Source organism: Crocodylus porosus, unplaced genomic scaffold, assembly GCF_001723895.1.
Source record: "Crocodylus porosus isolate Cpor-Errol unplaced genomic scaffold, CroPor_comp1, whole genome shotgun sequence".
In the NCBI taxonomy this organism is placed as follows: Eukaryota; Metazoa; Chordata; order Crocodylia; family Crocodylidae; genus Crocodylus; species Crocodylus porosus.
In genome coordinates, this window is record NW_017728948.1 from 76,528,085 (window position 1) to 76,550,278 (window position 22,194).

Genomic DNA, 22,194 nt, shown 5'->3' on the forward strand with positions numbered 1-22,194 from the left:
TGACAACCATATCTCTTGACCGTGCAGCCTCTAAGAGCTGTCTGGAGAATTCCAGGTCTAGCTCATCCTCCTGGTGTGGCGGTCTATAGTAGACCCCCGCTACCAAGTCCCTTTCCCCACCAACTCCCTTGTATCCTAACCCACAGTACCTCAGTTCCGCCCTCCTCTGATCCCATCTTGATTATAGAGGATGTATATTGTTCCTTAACAGAGTCAGCAACACCCAACCCCCTTTTTTCCCTACTCTATCCCATCTGTGCAACCTATAACCTTCAATGCCTACCACCCAATTGTGAGTAGGGTCCCACCAGGTTTCAGTTAGCCCAGGGTCGAAGTTGCTGCTTGCAAGCAGGAGTACAAGTTCCTCCTGCTTCTTCCCCATACTTCTAGCATTCGTGTAGAGACATTTAAGCCCACCAATGTATGCCCTTGGTACCCCACTGCCCTGATGTTTATTGGGCCCCTTCGTGCTTACCTGGCCTGATCCAGCTGCCTGCACTGTCTAGTTTACCTAGCACAGCAGAGAGCGCCAGACTGCCTTACCCATACTGCAAGGCTTCCTGAACCTCGCCATGGTGGCCAAGTGCTGCCCTACCTCCCTGCATGCCTCCAGTTTTCTACACCATCTGCCATCAGAAGATCACCAAAATGCTTGTCAAATGCTAATGCCTAAAGCCTCACCAAATCCCATGCAACTATTGTTATTAATTCCAGTTTTAGTGATAAAGAAAAAAGGGCACTGATGTTGCATGATTTGCACCAAGTCCTTTTATATGCTGCAAAGTCAGAAGTAGACCATATGGCCTCTATTTTACACATTAGTCATAATTCAATTTTTCCTTCCCCCACCACTTCCCCCAAAAAACAAGCACAAAAGCCACATACACTCTGAGCATACACCAGAAGGACATTTTAAAATACAGAACAATGCTATACACAGTTGTTTATACCAGAATAGACTCAGACAGTAATAGAGAGGGAACTTTTCCCATAATGTCAGTGCACCTTGGTTGCAGACTAATAGAAAAACAAGTTTCACTATAAAATTAGTATAATATCAACACAGATAAAATTATCTCCTGTTATAAACTAGAACTTCACCATGCAGCTGCATTGTTTTATCTTCACAGGATCATAAAACATTTGCAGTTTAGTTGTTTAGTTAGAATAGGCCTGTCCAATTTCTGAATGCTCATGAGCCACAGGAGGCCCCAGTCACTGATCAGAGAGGCCACACGCCTGTGTCACATAAGCCACCATCACAACATCACACCACCACCCAATGTGTCAAGTGAGCCCCCCCTGCACTGCACGAGTCCTCAACTACTATGCACTGCACTGCACAGGTCCTGCAAGTCACCAACACACTATGCAACCCCCCCCCACTGCACTGCACTGCACAGGTCCCTGCTGCACAGACTTGCCATGCCCCAGATGTGTCCTGCAAGCACAAATGTGCCACACCAGCATTGTACCAGTGCAGAAACCATGCAGGGAAAAGATCCTCAAAGTAGGTTTAAAACAGCATTAAACTGAGTGCTTTGGTCAATGACTAAGTTAAAAAAGAATGTGTAATTCCAAACAAGACCACTGGAAAACATCTGTTTGTTGTGGCTCCTATCAGGCTGGAGGAGCCCGAGCTTTGGAGGCAAGGGGAACAGATAATGAAGGACTTCCCTTTTAATGGGTAACCTGTTTGGGCAGGCAGAGGAGCCCAGTTTAAAAAAAGATTCCAAAGATTATGCAGAAAGAAGGACCCGTTCATCAAAAGAAATAATATACTCAGGCCACACTATAACGTCTTCCGCCAAATGACAGCTTACATCAGCCAGTCATCTTTGCCCGTGATTGCTTTCACCAGTTCCTCAAGTGAGCTATAACAACAAATGGACTTTTGCCAGTATCTCTATGTCTATACTAGAGTTTTGCTGACACAGCTATGTCAGTCGGGGATGTAATATTTTCACACTTCTAAAAACAGATACCAGCAAAACTTTGAGGCCAGCGGTGGACATCACTATAAATGACCAAGACTTGCTCTATCAGGAAGAATGGGGGGGGCCAGAGAGGGAGAATTGTACCCCTGCCCCCAACAGGCAAAGCCTCTGTAATAAAAGATAAAGTCCCACCCCAATCATCTTTACATCAGTGAGTGATATGACAAAGCATGATTTTAATGGGGTCGAAAGTCTTCATGTAGATGCAGTTATACAAGCAAAACCACACTTTTACTAACAGAATCTCTGATTTGCTCTGGAGGGAACGAGGGGTGTGTGGCTGCATTATGCTTCAGGCTACATTATGCTGCAACGAAGTACAAGTTGGCCAAGTATTTGTAGCAAGTAGTCACTCCTAGACTAGAGGCACCTCAGTTTGCTTACAAGAAAGCACTTGCTATTGCATCAAAAAACAAGTTGTGAAATACTTACCTTTCTCAGTCTTAAGAGTATTTTAAAAGCAGTGATACCCAAAGTGATTTCTGAACAGAAATCAAGTGCAACATCAATATCCTTATACCACTAAGTATATGGAAAATCCCCACCTTTTCAGGTTTCAAACAAATCAATATTTGTAACTGCACTGGCCTGAGCACCTTAGTTAGAGAAGGAAAGGAGTATTTCCTAATTACATATGTAACACACACACACGTGCACCCCTGCAACAAAACAGTTGCTCACACTGGGAAAATGAATACATCATCTGCTGTTTACAGCTTTAGCACGTACAATATTCTAAGCAAAAAACCTGACGTTATACACACTACCATATGGCTCTTTTTAAATGACAGCTCCTGCTTTACTACGAATTCTACCTCCCTGTCTTTTTTAAGAAAGCAAAATGCCACCAGAATGCAGAAATAGATTTTTAAAGTTCTGAGAATAGACTCTCCTGTTCTCAGTCAAGTTAAACGTTAATATTTTGGCTGGAGTATAGAAAAATTGAGAGAGACCTAATTTCTTCATAATGCGATGTGCAACACTGCAGAAACAACAAAACAACATCAATTTGTTAATTGTTAAGTCAGTATTTTAGCAAGTTATTTTATTTTCTTAGAACAAATAAAAAGGCCAAACTCGAGCCACTGTATTTAAGCAACACCTAAACTTAGCCTAGTCCAGAAGGCAAATATGCCTGTAAAAGCCATATGGTACCTATGATAAATGCCTGCCTATTTGAACACTGATAGTGGTATCAGTTTGAACACAAGTGGTTCAATGAAATATACTCACATGATAATGCAGAACTGAAAAAGTACTTTAGCTATCATTAAAATGCTGCCTTCCTCACCAGCAAAGTTCTTCCTCAAACTCCCAACTCTGCCCCAAAACTCTTTACTCTCTCCTTACCACAGTTAAGAAGTGCAGGTAAGATATAGCAAAGCAGGAAAACAAAACCTTTTTTAAATATTTGCATTGCCTAACAAGTACCTTGAACATTAAACACCTTCTACAGAAGGAAAACTTTGGAGAAGAAATATTAGTTATGCGCAAAAATGAGGACTGGAAGAGCAAAGAGAAATTTTAAGGCCTTGGTCCTACCAGGGTTTCCAAACATGTTTAGCTTTGTGCAGGTGAGTAGATCCACCAAGTTTCACAAGATCCATTTCTGCATTTGCAGATATCTTGTCAAGAGTTTGAACACATTGCCCTAGCAGTGAAAAGTTCACAATTTACCTCTGCCTTTCATATGCACTTTGATGCCTTACCTCAAGAAAGACATCTGCCCTCACTCAGTTAATGATTCTATCCTAAACTCCCCATGAAACTGAAACACAAACCAACTGTGTTTGTCCAAATTGCTCTATAAGAAATCAAGGGGTGGGGGGGTGATGTTCTTGCTTTGTTTGGTACTATGGATGTGACTGGAGAAAAAAAACCTGTATTTTTTTTAATGTATAAAAACTGGAACAAAATAAATTTCCTTCTCTCTTTTACATGGGCAGAGAAGCACGATTATAACAAGTTTAAAAATTCCCTTTTTTTTTTTTTTTTTTTTTAAAGAAAAGTTGCATTTACACAACAGTGTAGACATATTTTGTGCATGATTTTACATGAATGTTGTTTAAACAACAACATTTAAAAAGGATATAAGATAATCCTTCAGCTCCTTACATAAGAGTTCCATTTGGCAAAACCTCATGGGGTTTTCAACTTTTTTTAATGTGTACCACCAGCGGCCAGACACAGAGCAGGTGAGGGGGGGTAATGCATAGCCGGATGCGGAGCAACGGCAACACGAGGTGGTGGGCAGAAGCTGCCATATGCAAGCTTCACCCCCTCCCTGCGTCTGGCTGGTGTCTGTGCAGCCCACAGAGGGATGCCGCTGCCTTCGCACCCCGTCTCTCCCCCTCCCCCAAGCCCTGCTCCTGGGAGGAGGCGGTGTGGGGTGCTACGTGGCGGCGCTCCATCCCTGCCCACCTGCATGTACCCCCTACGGCCTTCCCAAGTACCCCAGGTTGACAACCCCTGCTCTAGTGGAAAGAGGAAATCCCAGAACTCAAGTGAACACAACTGTGAAAGGTAGGACACATCATGGGGATGTAGAGAAGGGAAGGAAAACAAGCAGGCATGAAGTGTGCCCTCTTAATATTAACCCTCTTTTTCTCTGTTCTCCAGTGATGCACTGCAAGTCCAGATTCACACTTGCACATCACCTCCCTTATAGGCACCCTTATCAAAGGCAGATTGCCCCCAAAGTAAGGGAATCTCCTAGCAGACAGGAAACAAAAATGTTCTGAGGCTCTGGCATTATTACATTACAATCAGTTTTTAGACTCTACCTTAAGATGTTTAGCCAGCACAACATGGGGTGCCAAATTCAAAGTGCTCAAAAACACCACACATGCAATGGTATAGCCCCAGCAGATATCGTGTTCCTGTATGGCCCAGGAGTTCTTACGTTAAAAAACTCAACACTGTACTTAGTGCACTGAGACTCATAACAGGTTGCACAACTTAGATACACACACGCACAAACATACTCCCTGTACTCTTGGGCATTAGACCAAGTGATACATGACAGACCCTAACTTCATTACTGGCAATAGAAGCAATGGTTGACAAAACTCACCTGGTCCATCAACTGTTAACTGAAGACCCAAACAGATGGAGGCTTAAGAGGCTTAAAAGTTATAAACCATTTGTACATGAAACCCATAAACTAGGCTTGTTTCTCAGCAGCAGCATCCCTTGGTAGAAGCACTGGGACATTAATCTCAACACTGTTCATTCCCACCTGTATGAACAGAACCAGTGCATCAAGAAAGACAGGGAAATGTTTCAGATCTTGTCTTCACGGGACTCTGAGAATGCACAGGAACAAAATCAAGCAGCACAATTCATGCTAGCAGGTTTTCCATGACAGAAGCTGGTTAAGCAACATTATCATAAACTAAGGATTTTTAAAAAGAATTAAGCCCAACAACTATCTCTTATTCATACTTCCCACCCACCAACTGAAATTATTGGAAGTAATGTTTAATCTCTCAAAGGCTGCAGTTGGCACAATTTGTCTTTCAGGGATAGAAGAGCAAAAAGGATTCCCAGACTGTTGTTGTATTTTCCCTTAACATTCCCTGCAGGGCTGACTCAGGAGAAACAACATTTGAAGATGCGCAGAAGAGACAGGTGTGCAATACTTAGATTTCATATTTAGCAATTCCCCTTTCCTATGGCTGTGCCACACAGCATGGCATATTTATAAAGATTAAGAAACAGTTTTTTCCAGTTTTCAAACGTCAGCTATCAACATGCAAATAATGACCTTGCCTGCAGTTCAGCTCCACGTTACCACTTAGGAATTATGCAGTACTAATCTCCCATACCACCACAATTTTCTTTTCTCTTAAATCACATACAATTTATTTTACCCCTCCATATACATGTTTTTATATATAGATATAAAAAAAAAGGAAAGAATGAGTGGAGTTCTTCAGTTTACAGTTTCAACATCCTATACTAAACAGGGCTTGTAAATCCCTCTAGCTAGAGAAAGAGGAATTACATTTTCAAAAGCAGCTTTCCATTTCAAGGCCCTCAACTTTTGGGTCTTCAACTCAAGTGCGCCTGCGCAAACACACGCACACATGCCGTATGGGCCTCAAAACTTGGGGTGTTCTTATTTTGAGTGATCCAGGTCCATTTTGAATACCTGGACCTAAATGTACCAGCCACCAGCCACACAAAGGGTAATGGGCTCAACCATTATGTTTAAGGGGTAGGAGCCAGGTATCAAGCCCAAACCCCACTAAATTCAGCTGTAAGTGGCAGATGAAGACTTACTGTAATGTTGGTGCCAGGATACTATCCATAATGCAAGTCTTCACGTATGTCCCCCAACAGACTATAGACTGGAAGGTGCATCACAGCTAGGGTAAACAGCAGTATACCTAACGCAATTCTATCTGTTCTTCCTGTACCATACAACTGACCCATCTTGTCAGTTCAATTTTTCTGCTAATTGGGAAAAGTATGCAACAGTTATTATGGAAGCCAGAAATCCACAATGAATTGGTTTCACATTTAGGAGGTTACCTATATATGTGGCTATGCTTAGATTAGGCAGAAAGTAAAATTTAGCTCATTCCCATTCCCCAGGGAAAATGACTGGGGGGCAATTTTCCCCTTTGGTACATATATGTATTAACCAGACAGCGGTCATCATTAAAACCCCCCCAGCATTCTCCAACAGTTATAACAAGGGTGGATACCACATTTCCTTCTCAAGAACTAAAACAGGAAGCAAGTAAGCCATCTCTTGGAACAAGCTGACTTCTTAGAGATGATCACTGCTGTAATCCTCAACTCTGTTCTGAGCTACAACAGCCCTTCCCTCAAGTGAAGAAATAGCCCAATGTTAAGTCAGGTGCCTAAGGATGCATAGCAAGCTAGTGACTGTGCTAAGATGAGAATTTAAGAACTTCCAAGTACCAAGCTCATTCCAAACCCCCCCCGCCCCAAACTTAAATCTTTTAATTGCTCAAAATATTGCTGTGAACGAGTCCAGTTATCCAACGGCCTGTACCCGTCCAGACAATAATTTCCGGCCGGAAGCGCACTGTCTCTGGAGCTGAGTACGTCAAAATCCGCCTGCCATGACTTTGATGGTTCCTTAGTTCAGTGTTTTCCTTCTGAAGCGCGCAGCTCCAAAAATAAGACTTCCGGTTATTCCAGGTGTGGGGTACTTGGGGGCTCCTTCCTCCCCTCCACCCTCACTCGGGCCTCCGTATCAAATCGCAGTTGTCCTTCTAGTCTCCCCCTCTAGGGAGAGTGAAGGCCAACGCCTCAAATATAAGAGTCCAGAAATCAACAACTATGAGCCAAACAAACAGTTCCACTCCCGGGCGTTCGGCCCCGGGTTTCTATGTTAGTTGGCTTTAATAAAGTTCAAAAGTCCTTTATCAGAGAGCTCCTTTCCATCCCCTTCCCGAGAATGGCTGTCTGCCCCCTCAGAGTCCTCCCCCTCCTAGGGTGATCCCGTCTCTTGCTTGGGGTGGGGTGCACTGTGGCTGGGATTAGCAGCCCTATAACCCGAGCTGCCCGCCGTGCATTCCCAGCCGGGGTTAGGCGCCTCCGGCTGCCACGACTCCCACGACCAACTTTGGAGCCTGTCGCCCCCGTTGTCTCGCCCCTCCAGGGCCTTACCCTTGTCCCAGAATGTACGTGCCGGTCGCGTGTTGGCGTGCCTCTGCTGCGCTGGGCTTCCGCCGGCGATCTGCTCCCGAACCGGCACTTCTGGTTTCCCACTCCTTCGTTCCGGCTTGGCTTTTAAGCCAGCCGGTTTCACCGCACACCTGCAACAGGTGAGTAAGTGCCCTGCCCCCAGGGACCACAGGTGGGTTGTAGCTGCGGAGCCTTCCGCCCCACGGGTCTCGGGGCTTGTCTGCCCCACCCCCAGGGACCACGGGTGGGTTGTAGCTGCGGAGCTTTCCGCCCCGCGGGTCTCAGGGCTCGTCTGCCCCACTGCACTCGCACAATTGCCACATGATGTTTTTATTGCTTTAGGTCAGAAGGGTGGGCAATAGTTCACTGAGGCCACAAAGACCAAAACACAGTCCAAGAGAAGGCCAGATGTATCAACAGTACTTGTCCACCACCTCAACTAGGCAAAGAGCCAAGAATGTTCTGAAACATCCTACCAAAATACAGTGAACTCGGATAACATAAAATGTCTCTCTTGCTTAAACACCACCTCCTGCAGCCATGATATATGGGCATAACTTTTATACCACAAATCATATTCTAACTCCTCCAACCCAAGCCAAAGTGCAGATAATCAAACACTTATTTAGGGCACGTTGTGCTTCCTTCCATCCTTATACAGTGTGTTAAAATGGTTTGGTACAGTTTTATCACCAAGAACCTCACAGCGTCTTGACATATAAAAGGTGGAAAGGAACAAATGGGATTAGGGATGGCAAGAACAGGAATAAAAGACTGATAAAATATGCATGTGTCCCAAATATGCTCCATTTCCAAGTTAGCAGACAAGGGGAAATGCCCATTTAACTTGTCCCATCAACCTAGCCCCATGGCACTGCCATGCTTCCATGGAGGTCAGTTGGACTCTGAGTATAACCCCATTCTCAGCACCCCCAACATAAACTCCAATAATCCAGTGCCTTTCTTGGACAGTAAAAGGTGCCCGTCATTGGTCCCAACAGCAATCTTGTCCTTGTTTGGTCAGTTTGCTGACAGAGGGGGTTATGCTCAGATCTATTTCCCAGATGACCTCCTGCCACCCAAGAAAATGACAGTGTAACCTCTGGGACTTGAAGCATGTCCTTGTATTTGGGATTAAGCCAAGTGTCAAAGCCAGTCAAAGGCACTAAGATTTATGCTAGATACTCCCAGCACACTGGCATATTAAAGCAATGCACGGATAACGCAGACCTGTAAATCAAATGGATGTGAGCATACAGAGGAAAAGAGAGTAGAAAGGAAAGTCTCTATCCACTAGCAAAGCAGAAGCTTATCACTGCACAATTGAAGTCATAGTTAGCTTTTTAAAAAAATTCCAGAAAACTAGTTTAGCTCTTCGTAAGTCAGTATTTGTCCATTGTCACTTCCTACAGCCAGTGTTTTACACTGCTGTGCAGCCCACAGCTTTATCCATTTCTGGCCTCAAAAAGAAGGAAGCAAGAACAACCATAAAAATATTGCTAGTACCAAGCTTCAGTTTGGGAGATGCCATCATTTTTCCTTTCCCTTTGAAGGGGAGGAAGAGTTGATTGTTGTAAGACTACACTACTAGAAGTTTCTCTCTCTCTCCTTTCTCAAGTACCCATAACTACAACATTAAATGCCTAAAAGCAGACAAAAGTTACGTGAGCAGAGATAGTTCAGCAGGGAAGCATTTCAACCTGTTAATAAGAAACAAGCACTGTGAATTTTTTGTAAAAGGGACTCATTCTCCCCCTAACCACAACCCATAAAATGAATACTTCAGGAACTTCTGTTTGGTTTGAAATGCAAAAAGGTGATTTAAAAAAAAGTTTGGTAGAATGGCCTGTTCCTTTCACTGACAACAACTAATGTTAATCATTCTTTTCTACACTCTCCTCTTCACACCCTCAGAATACATTCCCAGCCTTTGCCTACTCAGCAGATTTACATGCAAACAAACCTGCTACCATTTTATACAGCTAATTTTCTAAAAGGTGCGAGTCTGATATATACACACATCCCTTGCCTTTTATAAGACTGACATAAACTACCATAAAAGTCTTGTTTATAGGTGCTAAAATGGAGTTCCGGAAGAAAAAAAGATAGGAATTCACGAAGGAGATGATCAGTTTTATAAGGAAGGATCTATTAAAACTTCTTGTTTTGATAAAGAGAGTGCTTACAGGGAGTTATTCATTTTTATTTCATTCCCATGTGTGTACTGTAAAAAGAGACTGCATTTTATTCAAAAAGAGAAGAAAAGTCCATGCAGGATTTTAATCCAGAGACATTTAAACAAAATTTACTCACAGAGAACAGCAAACTGTAGTAGCAGAGGAAGGAAGACACTGTAAAGTAAGGCTAGGTACCAGTTCTCAATAAAACCTACACCATAGTAAAAAGTTAAATTAATTCCTTACCTTGACTGGGCAGCCATAGTGAAGTTTATAATGGCAAATATCTTCTGTCCATGAGCCCCCTATCCCCAAACTGGCTGCCCTACCCCCAAGCCAAAATCTTTTTTTCCCATTCGCTGATGCTTTCTGGTCGCTTCCTAGTTTCTGTGTATTTGCAACCTCTAAAATGTCACAGAATTCCCTGCTCCCAAAGACAGTTCCCTGAGCTAAGTCTCTCTAGTTCAGCATTAGATTACACAAATTTGATAGACATCCGGGCACCAGGGGCCTCCTCTGGCTCGATGCATTACAAACCTGCAGGGAGGTTAGCTAGTTCCTGACTTATCAGCTCCCCAGATCAGGCACTTCCAGCTTAAAGGTCTACAAGCTGCGCAAAAGGCTCCTCAGCATAGTGCAAGAAGCCAGTTATCAGGTGTTGCAATGTCTCAAAAAAACAGCTGTTTTTCCAACTCCAGCCCCAGGTGCCTGAACAATCCAGATCTACCCCTTTTTTCTGAAAAGTTTTCATGGTACAATCCACCTCCTTAAATGGACATGTTATTCTGTCAAGACAAGAAAACTGGAGGATTGGATAAGAAAAGAACAAACCCCAGCACTAGCCTATCACAGTGGAAAAACACAGTACTTCTGTGCCAGAGATCCGCCTGCATGCTTATAAATGGTCCTGTGCCAAAGCCCTGACAATGTACAAACAGGCAAGCAGCTAGAACACAGAGTTCCCTACTGCTTGGCTCTCCAGATGTAATTACGTTTCATGGGCTGAACAGGAAGGGGGGAGTGCAGAGACAAGGGGGATTTACTAAGAAACAGGAGAAGGGGGAGGTTCTGTAAAACATGGATTCACTGGGCAGAGATCTCTGCCATCAAACATTTTGTGGGAGTTTTATTGTTGTTGCTCTTCTATCCCCTCCCATCCTTGAAATCTACAGCAACCACCACAAAAACACCTTTCAGAGTATGATGCTCATCATCACATGGTTCACTTTAAAAACAAAAATCCTAACTAGTCTAGAAATAAAGATTAGTTATTACTGAAAGTCAGTTACAAAATAGATGCATCATGTAAACTGCAGATGCCCATAACCTGGAATCTCAGGTTAAAAGAATTTTTAATTTAAATGTCTAATTTCTCTTGGGCCCCAGTGCCACACAGGTTTGTAACACTGATGTGTATGCTCATTAAGCAAACAGCAGCACCTGGCTCCTGCTTTGGGTGCTCCTCAATACAATTATGAAAAACACGCTACTGCAACTCCCTTCAACCAACAGTTAACACACAAATTCAGCAGCCAAAACACACCCAAAATCCTTACAATCTTCCATAGCACAGTAGGTGTATAAGTACACAAACAAAAATATTGGCTCCAGATATATCCACAAACCAAAACCAAAATGTTTTGTAATACTGAGTTGTTACCAAGGAAGTTTTATTTATTTACATGGCATGGGGTGGAGAGCAAGTGGAAAGCAAATTCACCAATAAAAATTAAAAACTACATACAAAAAACAAATTAGACTGACACAGAAGTTGAAAAGATTGACAAGATATAATAGTAGATGACATAACTGTTTCCATCTACTCCATCCACACAGTTGCTTAAAACATTTTTGGACAAAAATAACTTTCCAATCTTGGACTCTGCTCAAAGTGAAGACATTTTGGAAAGTCTGAGCAAAAAGGAGCACAGTGCTTTTTGACAGTGTGGGTGGGTAGATTATATAATTATTTACATTATATAAATATGAATATGGGGGGGTATTTAAAAAAAAAAGTAATTTTGGGTGTCCAAGCTGAAATATCTTAAAGTGGTGTGTTGAGTGTCTCAGAATACTGTACCCTGTTCATGGAACTTACAGTTGGGCACCCAAAGAGGAAGATAGCCAAAGTTATTTTTTTTAATGCTTTCAGAGTACTGCAACTTCTACACAAGCAAACTATAAATAAAATACCTGCAGAGTAAAAGACTGAAGTTGATAAGTAGGCAGCCCTCTGCGAAGAAGAGCAAGAATTCTGTGAAAAATTTGTTTTGTTTTGACCAAGGTATGAAATTTTGGCTGTACAAGGCCAGTACAAATATTTCACATATACAAATGAGTTTTGTGCAAGCATGCCTGTTTGTAGTAGTCACAGTTATGTATATCCCACTTAGTCACATCATAAAACATATGCTAAAGGTAAAAATGCACATTTTCTAAGAAGTAAAGAAATTAAAGTAATACCTGGCTTGTATAGAAATTCAAAGCACTTTTGCAAGAGGTTGGTATCATTATTCCGATTTTACAGGTGGGGGAAACTGAGGCACGGAACAATTAAGTGACTTGCCTACGGTCACTAAGCTGACCCAGGAATAGAAGCCAGGTCTCCTGAGTCACAGCTTTCTGCTCTCTCCACCAGCCACATTATGCTCCACTGGGAAAGATAAAAGCACCTCATGTCATCTTCAAAGTCATTAAGGTCAGTAATGAGGGAGTTAAGTCAGATACATAATTATAGTAAGTATCTCCTCTTGTACAGTACTTTGAACATATAAATACAAACTAACAAACAAACACAAGCTCCATGAATGTTCTTTCCTTTTTTCTAAGGGCAAGTCCATTGCTTAAAACTCCTTAAAATTTGAATATTAAACCAGCATCCTATGCTATCATACATAAGAACTTGATTTACCAATTTTTAATGTGCTTTGTGGCCAGCCACGCTTGAGTCTGGACTCTGCTTTAAGGTAGGTCTCTAACTCACCTATTGTATAATGTGAACATAGTTGAAGCCAAGGTTACAGAGCCTGCTTTATAATAGTGCCCTACTGCCATATTTTCTAGTCCTTCTATCTATCATCCTTTTTGATTTGTGTGTGCTAGTAATCTATTAACTTTTATACAGCTGGTCCATATTTAAAACTCTTGTTCCAATGCATACCCAAAATCAGCATTCTGTGACAGCATCTTACGGAAACTGGCAAAGGAGAAAGACTAATCAGACAACAGGTCTGAAGAGAGTTAAAAACATACCATAAGGTGTAGCACACTAACAGCGGATTTTAAAACCATTTATCTACCTGTCCTTCTATCAGTAGTTCAGTCAAGTGTGATATAGAGCCCAGCACTACCCCAAGAACAGCATCATACTTTACAGAAAATTTGGTGGTTATGCTATTGGAAAAACTGGTGACAGAGTGTGCAGGAACAAGAAAACTACGTTCTCATAAGTCACATTTTCTAGACTTCTAATCATTTTCACTGCTGTTCTCTGGACCCTTTCCAATATTTAACTTGCATAGAAAATATGCATGTTATTGCTGAACACACATTTTTCACCACAGTCACCAACTCCTCCATCAACAAACTTTTTATATCAGTGAAAAAAGGGCAGAGTGTAATAGCCTTAAAACAATGTCCCAGAAGTTTATTTAAGTCCCAGGGGCTGTATTACATCCCTTGGTACTAGTGGTGCTTGGCCTCTGGGTGCTCACTATTTAAAGCATCCTGTATGCTTGCAGTGGTGGAGAGGATGGGTTGTCTGTGCTGGCAACAATGAGAAAGCAGGCTGATCTGTTGTTAGCACTCTACTGCCTCTTCATACAGCACACTGTCCACATTCACCCCACTCCTGGTCAATGATTCTTGTGCCTCCAGGGGGTGAGAGAGATTTCCTGAGCAGAGTAAACTTCTCGTGTAGCTTACTAGCCCTCTCTGATTATTGATTTGCTTATCAAACACCAAGCAATCTTTATATTGTGGATACTTGGCATTCTTTCAAAGGCCTAAAAAAGACAGTCCTTCTTCCAAACTGGAATCTACAACAGACTAACATCTTACAACACTACTGCCACTTGAAACAGCATTAAGGTTGTACCTGGTAATAGGTCCTGCCTCTCCCCTTCCTCCCCAAACCTCTTCTCTCTCTTAAATAAACATTAAATTGACCATGGTTCGGGGTGTAGGTTGTAGCCATGTTGGTCTAAGGACATAGGCAGACAAGCTTCTCTGGGTAAATGTGATATCTTTTATTAGAATTTGCCAGCCTAACTATGTGTAGCCTCTCCCTAGCAGCCCTGGAGCATGCACTCTGAGTCTGCTGCAAGGGTGGCTCCTGTTGTCTCAATGCGGGGTCACATTCTCCACAGGGAATACCCCAGTACTCATCTGTCACGTCTTGGATGTTATGTTTAGTAGGAGGGTTCCCTTCTGCTGTGGGGACACACCGGGTGTCGTTACTAGCAGGTGTTCCTGGGGCTCCGCATCCCCTACATCCCAGCTATGCGCCAGTCTATCAGGACCACTGAATGGTGTATGATTCAGCTCCGCCTTGATACGGTGTCCCCCTCTCCCCCTGCCACTCGGGTCCCTTGTTGATGATGGTCTTCACTCCCATCACTGTGGTTTGCCTAGGAAGGGGTGATGGCCTTATGGATGGGCCTAGTTTCTCTGCGTTGGGATCCCTCTAAGCAGCCCTGGCCCGCTCAGCCCTCAACGTCTACCCAATGGCCCCTCTCGGGCCCCAGGGCTTCAAAGAAGCCAACAGAAGCCCTAAAAGGAACCAAATTACAGTGGAGGGCCCTAGGCCCACCCCCCACCTATGTGTCCTGTGTCTGTTGAATTGCCACCTCTCGGCATCTTCCTCCTGGCCAATTCCCTCATCCCGTGGGGGAGTGGCCCTTTAAATTCAGGCCTTGTTCTCTCCTGCAGAATCCCACCCGGGTCCCTCCTTGTAAGGGCCCGCCGTCTGCGCTCAGCTCAGGGGGTGATCCCACAGCTGCCTCCCTGCTACATCCCCCCTCCATGGCCTTTATTCCGGCCGGTGTCCTCGTGTGATGTCATCGGCGTACGCCAGCCCCAGCTGCAAAGAAAGGTGACTGACAAAGTGCACGGGTGCTCCGTCTCTTTGCGGCTCATCTGTCCTGGCCAAGCCTGTAGAGGATGAGTATGCCTTGTCCTCAGGGCTTTTCTTTTTGTTGCTGTGACAAGTTGTCCCCACCATGACCCACGCAGGTAAAAGGGTCTCCCACCTCTTTCCTTCCATACCCCTGGGACATAGTTCAACTAAATAGTTGGAAAAAAAATGTTCTTTGCAAGCTTTTGGCCACAAACACTCTTCTTAAGGCATAACTTGCAAAGAGCAATTTTCCCAACTATTCAGTTGGTCTAATAAAAGATGTCACATTTACCCAGAGAACCTTGTCTGCCTATGATCTTAGACCAACACAGCTATAACCAACACCCCTGAGAAATGAAACATAGGCACATCCCATAGATAAAAATAATTGAATCAGCCTTCCTATAAAGGCAGAACAACTGTTTTTCTAGACTAAAATAGAAAAGGCTCTTCCATTGCCCTGGAAGAAGCTCCCAGTTGCTGGATCAAGATAGACACTCATGCTTCTTGATGAAGAGACCCTATACCAGTAGGGGGAGAGACAAAAAGTTTCAGGGACAATCTACAACAAGAAATGCATAGTGACTTTGGGCAGTAAAATTTGGACAGGCATTTTGAACCTTGGAAGAAGCAGCAAAAGTGTGACAGGGAGATGAAAGACAAGTAGTGGCAAGCTATCTAGAACAGGGGTGGTCAATCCCCGCCTGTGAGCCAGATTCAGTCCATGGAACTATATAACCCAGCACATGTGTCCCTGCAGGTCCATAAATTTAGCCACCAGCTACCAAATTTCCAAGCCTCGCATAGATTGGCCCTTGCCAGGCTGGCCCCATGCAGGAGTCAGGTACCTGGATTAAGCCAGGCCCTGACCCACACAGAAACCACCTGCCCAGGACCTGATGAAGCCCAGTAGGCCATTACTGTGTGGCTGCACCAGCCCCCAAACAAGCCAGCACTGCACACTATGCCAAGGCCATAGACCAGATCCAGCCTGTAGATGGACTTAGTGCTGTTCCTCTGGCCCACGGGTTGAAAAGGTTGGGCGCCATTGACCTAAGAACATGCCTGGTTGCAGTAGAAGATGCTGTTTGTCACTGCTCTCCAAGACTGACAACAGGCTACAGGCCCCAACTCCAGCACCAGTGTGCTTTCCTTCAAGCAACCATGCCCTATGGCCACTGCAGCAACTAAACATTTCTGGGTGGAGCGGTCTAAAATTTAGTTGATATTCTTCTGGAACGGCAGTACAGTTACACTGTTTTCTTAGCCCGTGTTGCAAGCCTGGGAAAGGAAATGATACTTGTTGGCCATGTGAAATTCCAAGACAATCAAGATTGTATGGCTTGGCATTGCTGGTCACTTCTACGGGGTATAGCACTTACTCATTTTATGGCACTTCACACACACTTTATTTACAGGTAGACTGACTGGTTTTTACAGGGCTCTTAGTAGAAGCAGTAGTACTGCTATTTTCTTACTTTTTTTTTTTTAAATAAAATTGTCAGTTTTACATTATATCAACATGTAAGTGCTTGGGAAACAACAAAGAGGCAGGGAGCCACATGAAAAACAAGAGGCTGATTTTTTTTTTTTTTCAAATATCAACATACAAAAATAGACATGGTTCTTTAGGTGAATCTGATATCTTTTATTAGAACAACTTAAATAGTTGTGGGGGGGAATTTAAGCAAGCTGTCAGGTTTAAAAACCCTTAGTCAGGCTGAAGAAGTTTCTGCAGTTGGGATATGCTCTACTTTTCATTCCATCCAGAAAAAGAAGCCAGAGGCTGGGCTGGTATGCATACAAAATAGGCAGTCAGTAAAAATGTAAAATTGAGGCAACACTGGGTGAGAGACAGGTTGGGTGGTGGGGGAGAAGGGGCATGAATGTAGCAGTTAAATAGTGGAGAGGTACCTGGGAAGTCAGCTGTCAGGCAGATTATAATGTCATAAATCTAATGTCTATATTTAGTCCATAATTTTTAGTATCCAGGAGCTTGATGAAGTTCATAGGCCTGTCTCTGAGAAGTGTTTTGTAAGTTTCTGAGAATCAGGACTGAGAGATTGGAGACAGAATGGTTTTCCTGTGAGAAGTGTACCCCCACAGGTAACTGGGTATTCTTGTAGTTGATAGATTTCCAGTGTGCATTTATTCTGGTGCTCAGTTGTTGTTTGGTCTCTCCTATGTATTTTCCATCAGGGCATTTGGTGAATTGAATGAGATACTGGATTACATTTCTGGAGGTGCAGCTGTAAGATCTGGGAATGCTGATGGCATTAAAAATCATGAACTAAATATAGACATTGGATTTATGACACATTATAACCTGCCTGACATCTGATTCCTCAGGTACCTCTCTATTATTTAACTGCTACATTCATCCCCCTTCTCCCAGCCACCCAGCCTGTCTCTCACGCACTAACTTCTCAGTTTACATCTTCACTGACTGCCTATCTTGTATGCATACCAGTCCAGCCTCTGGCTTCTTTACTGTTCATTCCATCCAGGAAGAGCACACACCAACTGCAGAAACTTCCTCAGCCTGACAAAGGGTTTTTAAATTCAAAAGCTTGCTTAGAATCTTTTTTTACAACCATTTAAGTTGGTCTAATAAAAGATAACAGATTCACCCAAAGAACCTTGTCTCCCTACGTCCTTAGGCCAACATGGCTACAACCTATACCCCTGTACCATACAAAAGCAACACTTACCCCCAAAAGCATTTCCCATCTGTTCCCTTGGAATAAGCCCAAGTAATCACAAATGCATTGTTTGGTTTCCTGTACCAAAACATTCTAAGCCCACTCAAAACTCTTCCCCTTATCCTTGCATCCCCTGCAGCATGCAGCTTGCTTCAACACAGGTGGAACTAGCATCCAAGTGGGTTTGTAGGCTTCTGTTGGCCTAACGTACACCCTGCCATCCACTAACCTCTAGCTTTTACTAGTGCAATTAAACTTCCTCTAGCACAGAGGCAGGCAATTATTTAGGCCTGTGGGACACATAGGCAGTTAGCTGTGGGGAGCTGCCACAGGCTGGTCAGCATCCCCTCCTTCCCCCTGGCTGGAGTCTGCACACCCTGCAGCTCCTCTCTGCTACTGCCAACAGTACACAGCCCTTGCCCCAGCCCCAATCCAGGGGGCAGCAAGATGTGCCACAGGCTGTACTGTACCGGGACCAGACAGGACCAAGAGACCTGCCACAGGCCAAATGAAGTTCCTCCATGTTAGGTCACACTACATTTTATCAGCATCCTGGATTCCTGCTTTTGGCCACTGTATCCCACATTGATATTCATGAGATTGCCTTTATGGCTGACCAAGACTGGTACAATTATCCAAGAGCATCCTTTGCATTTGACACAATAATATGCTTCTTGTCGTAGGCCGACAATGAGCACATCTGCCATGCATGTCTCCAGCTCTGTTCAAGGATCCCAATCTCTCAAAGCCAGTTATTATTTGGAAACATTAGCCGTGTCCATTGTCTGTGGGTAAACCATAACCACCTCAAAAACTTTTACTACCACAGCAACACTTGTCTTGCCAGCTGGTCAGCCCCCAACCTGTACCAGTTTAAGACGGACAGAAAAATCAACCTACTTCTTTCAAGCCTCCCTCACTGGTGTGTCCTTATACTTAAAGAATCAGGACAAGCTTCTCACCCAGCTATACAAAGGCCTGCTACCTTACAGAGAATTTCTGGGCCACAGCTAGTCACTGAAGATGTGCAAGATGAAGCAACCCCACTTGACTCAGTTCTTCTGATCCTGCACTGCTCTGTTCACTATTTAACCTAAGGGCACCCAAAGATACTTCACTTATCTTCACTCTAGCAGCAACCTGCTGCTGAAATGCCCTACACCACACCTGGACATTTTATCTGCACCCTGTCCGTATTCATAGTACAGCCAATAGCATGAACATTTCATTGCCCTGGGCTGGACACATGTCTTGGTACTAGCTGGAATAGAAAGGCATTAAGATTGTGCCCAGCCAGAAGTATTTTGCTGTGCTGGCAGGCTAAGAATATTTCCACTCAGGGATTTGGAAAAGATGGACATATATAATGCAATGCCATAATATGATGCAAAACATTTCTTAAAGCAGCTCAACTTAGTGAGGTACCCAGAACTCTGAGATATGCCCTTAGAAATCCTAGCATCTACCCTGGTCAGTCAGAAAATGGCTACACAGATATGACAAGCATAGCTCCATAGCCCAGATGTTCAGAAACAGGCTTGCCTTCTCTCTCCAGGGAGGGCACACCCTAAAATGGAAATAGTAAAGAACACTGATTCACTGAAACCTAATTTTTAACAGCAAGTGGCAGGCCACCGGAGGTGCTCATGGCTCATGCAGGCAAGCTCCCTGGCACAGCACAGCTCCAGCCATTTCTGGGAGCCGCACATGGTGGCAAGGAGCAGGGCCAGGCTGGCCTGCCTCCATTGCACAGGGCTCCCTAGGTCTCATGTGCAGTCCCAGGACCCAGCCAGAGCCACGAGGGGGGAGCCACACACGATGGGGTCAGAGGGCTGGCCCTGCTCCCTGCCACTATGTGCAGCTCCCAGGACTCTGCCCGGACACAGGGAGTGGAGCTGACCTGGCCTACATTGTGCAAGGGCTTCCTGCCACTTCTGGTGAAGTCCCAGGAGCTGCATGAGCTAGCAGGGAGCAGCAAAGGCCATTGGCTCCATTGCATGGGGCTTCCCCCTCAGTGGCATGCAAGTCCTGGGAGCTGCACAAGCCACAGGGAACCCAGCACAACGGAACTGGGCCAACTTGGGCTCTGCACTCCTGCCACTTTGCTGGGCGTGGGCTCTGGGCTCTGCACCCCCAGCCAGCTGCAGCTTCTTTCTGCCCCACCCCCATCACTTCACTACCTGCTACCTGGAGTGCTGCAGCAGGGATACAAGGAGGAGCCGGGGGAGCCGAGCAGCTCCCCTGTTAGTGGCAGCAGTGGCCCCACCCAGAAGCTGTGCACTGGCCGGGGCCTGGGCGCTCCCCCACACAAGGGTGGGAGCACAGCTTGCTACCCCAGTAGAAGTGGGTGGGACTCAGGCCACACAAAAGGGCAGCAGGGGCAGCCACAGGCCAGCCAGTATACAATTAATTGATGGGTGCCTGCCCATGGGCTGTATCTGGCTCAAGGGCAATATTTTGTCCGCCCCATCCTAATGTTTATGAAATAGGACATCTGACCAAAAGGCAGAGGATTTTGCTAATACTTTTAGAATTTGATTAGTCAGCTGACAGGTTTGTGTAGAGTTTAAGACTACATTATTTTACTTGTTTATAGTACTACCCATCCAAGGATTACTAAAACCTTTATATTTCAATTCAGTCTCACTATATGCCACCAACTTGGCACAACAGTACCACTCCGAACAGATGAGTAAACGGAAGAACTAAGTTGTTAGGCAGATAAATTAAAGTTGGTAGCACTCATTTGGTGACAGTTAAGAATACAAAATCTCTTTCTGCAACTTTAACCACAAAGTCATTTTCTCCTAAGAGAAACAAAACAGTGACTGCATATGGCTTTGGAAGCAGGCAGGAACAATCCAGCCTTTGATGAAAAGCCAGCTCTCTTATTTAAATAAAAGTTAATTAGGACTAGGATGCTTAAAATGAAGAATACTTTCCAAAGCCTGTGCCATAGATTTCATAGACATTAGGGCTGGAAGGGACCTTGGGAGATCATTGAGTCCAGCCCCCTCTCCAAAGGGCTGGAAGTCAGCAGAAATCATAGGATTCCACCAAGATAGACATCCAAATGTCTCCTGAAGGCATTCAAAGTAGGTGCTTGAACCACCCCCAGTGGCAGTCTATTCCAAACCTTGGGGGCTCGGACAGTAAAGAAGTTCTTCCTTATGTCCAGCCCGAAACGGCCACAGAGCAGGTTGTGACCATTCGACCTTGTCATCCTTTGGGGTGCTCTGGTTCCCCCAGATGCTCCCCTAGATCCTGATGAGCACCCCTGATAAAAACTTACAGGTGGCCATCAGATCACCCCTGATACTGCACTTCTCCAGGCTGAATAGTCCCATTGCTCTCAGCCTTTCATCATAAGATCTGTTTTCCTGACCTCTGATCATGCGTGTGTCTCTCCTCTAGACTCTCTCAAGCTTCTCTACATCCTTTTTGAATTGTGGAGCCCAAAACTGGATGCAGTACTCCAGCTGCAGCCTCACCAAGGCTGAGTACAACAGGAGAATGATGGCCTGGGATTTGCTTGAGAAGCACCTATGGATGCAAGCCAGCGTTTTGCTTGCTTTACTAGCTGCAGCATCACACTGAAGGCTCATTGTTATCCTGTGGTCAATCGTGACCTCCAAGTCCCTGTGGTCAATTATGACTTTTGTCCAAAGTGCTAGCCAGTGCAGCATTGCCAAGCCTATAAGCATGCTGCAGGTTTTTCCTCCCAAGGTGGAGAACCTTGCATTTTTTGGTGTTAAACACCATTAGGTTCTCATCCACCCATTTCTTGAGCCTCTTGAGGTCAACCTGGATTACCCTCCTGTCCTCAGATGCAGACGTTTTACCCCAAAGTGTCATCGGCGAACTTGGCCACATCATTAATGAAGATGTTGAATAGTGTTGGGCCAAGGACAGAGCCTTGAGGGACCCCACTGGTCACAAGGCACTATGACAACCACAGCTCTCTGGGTCCGACCATGTAGCCAATTCCCCAGCCAGCAGATCGTGCTGAGGCCGAGGCTGCAGTTGGCCAGTTTTGCCAAGAGGTGATCATGGGATACCAGATTGAAGGCTTTTTTAAAGACAAGATATAAGATATCAATCTCTTCCCCCTTGTCCAGGTGATAGGTCACCTGGTCGTAAAAGGAAATAAGATTGGTCAAGCAAGACCTATCCGTGACAAACCCATGCTGGCTATCCCACAGGATGTTGCCATTAGCCAGTCTGATGAGGATGGTCTCTTTGTTATCTTTTCTAGGATCTTCCCCGGGATAGAGGTCAGGCTGATGGGCCTGTAGTTTGCTGGATCCACTTTCCTCCCCTTCTTGAAGACAGGCACCACATTGGCTTTCTTCCAATCTTTGGGCACTTCGCCAGAGCACCAGGAGTTCTCGAAGATCTGTGCCAGGGGCTGAGCTATGATGCCTGCCAGCTCCTTGAGTACCCTGGAATGTAAGCTGTCAGGGCTGGCTGACTTGAAGCTATCCAGCCTCTCAAGGTGTTCCTTCACAAGGTCAGCATTGATGGAGGGTAAGCAATCA

The 22,194-nt window shown here is 44.6% G+C and overlaps 1 protein-coding gene across 5 annotated transcripts in view; it reads right to left on the minus strand.

Annotated features, from left to right (window-relative positions):
• Window positions 1-22,194, minus strand: part of AFF1 (AF4/FMR2 family member 1) — a 207,482-nt gene that overhangs the window by 147,074 nt on the left and 38,214 nt on the right. The window contains exon 1 of one of the 5 annotated variants that reach the window (XM_019552825.1): window positions 10,376-10,720. The exons of 3 other annotated variants lie outside the window; for them this stretch is intronic. Coding sequence is in view for 1 of the 2 variants with exons in the window: in XM_019552824.1 (XP_019408369.1) it covers window positions 10,085-10,101 (17 nt within the window). In the remaining variant the exon portion in view is untranslated. Of the gene's footprint in view, window positions 1-10,084; window positions 10,349-10,375; window positions 10,721-22,194 lie in introns of those variants that run through there. One more of the 5 variants, XM_019552824.1, reaches the window with a different exon arrangement.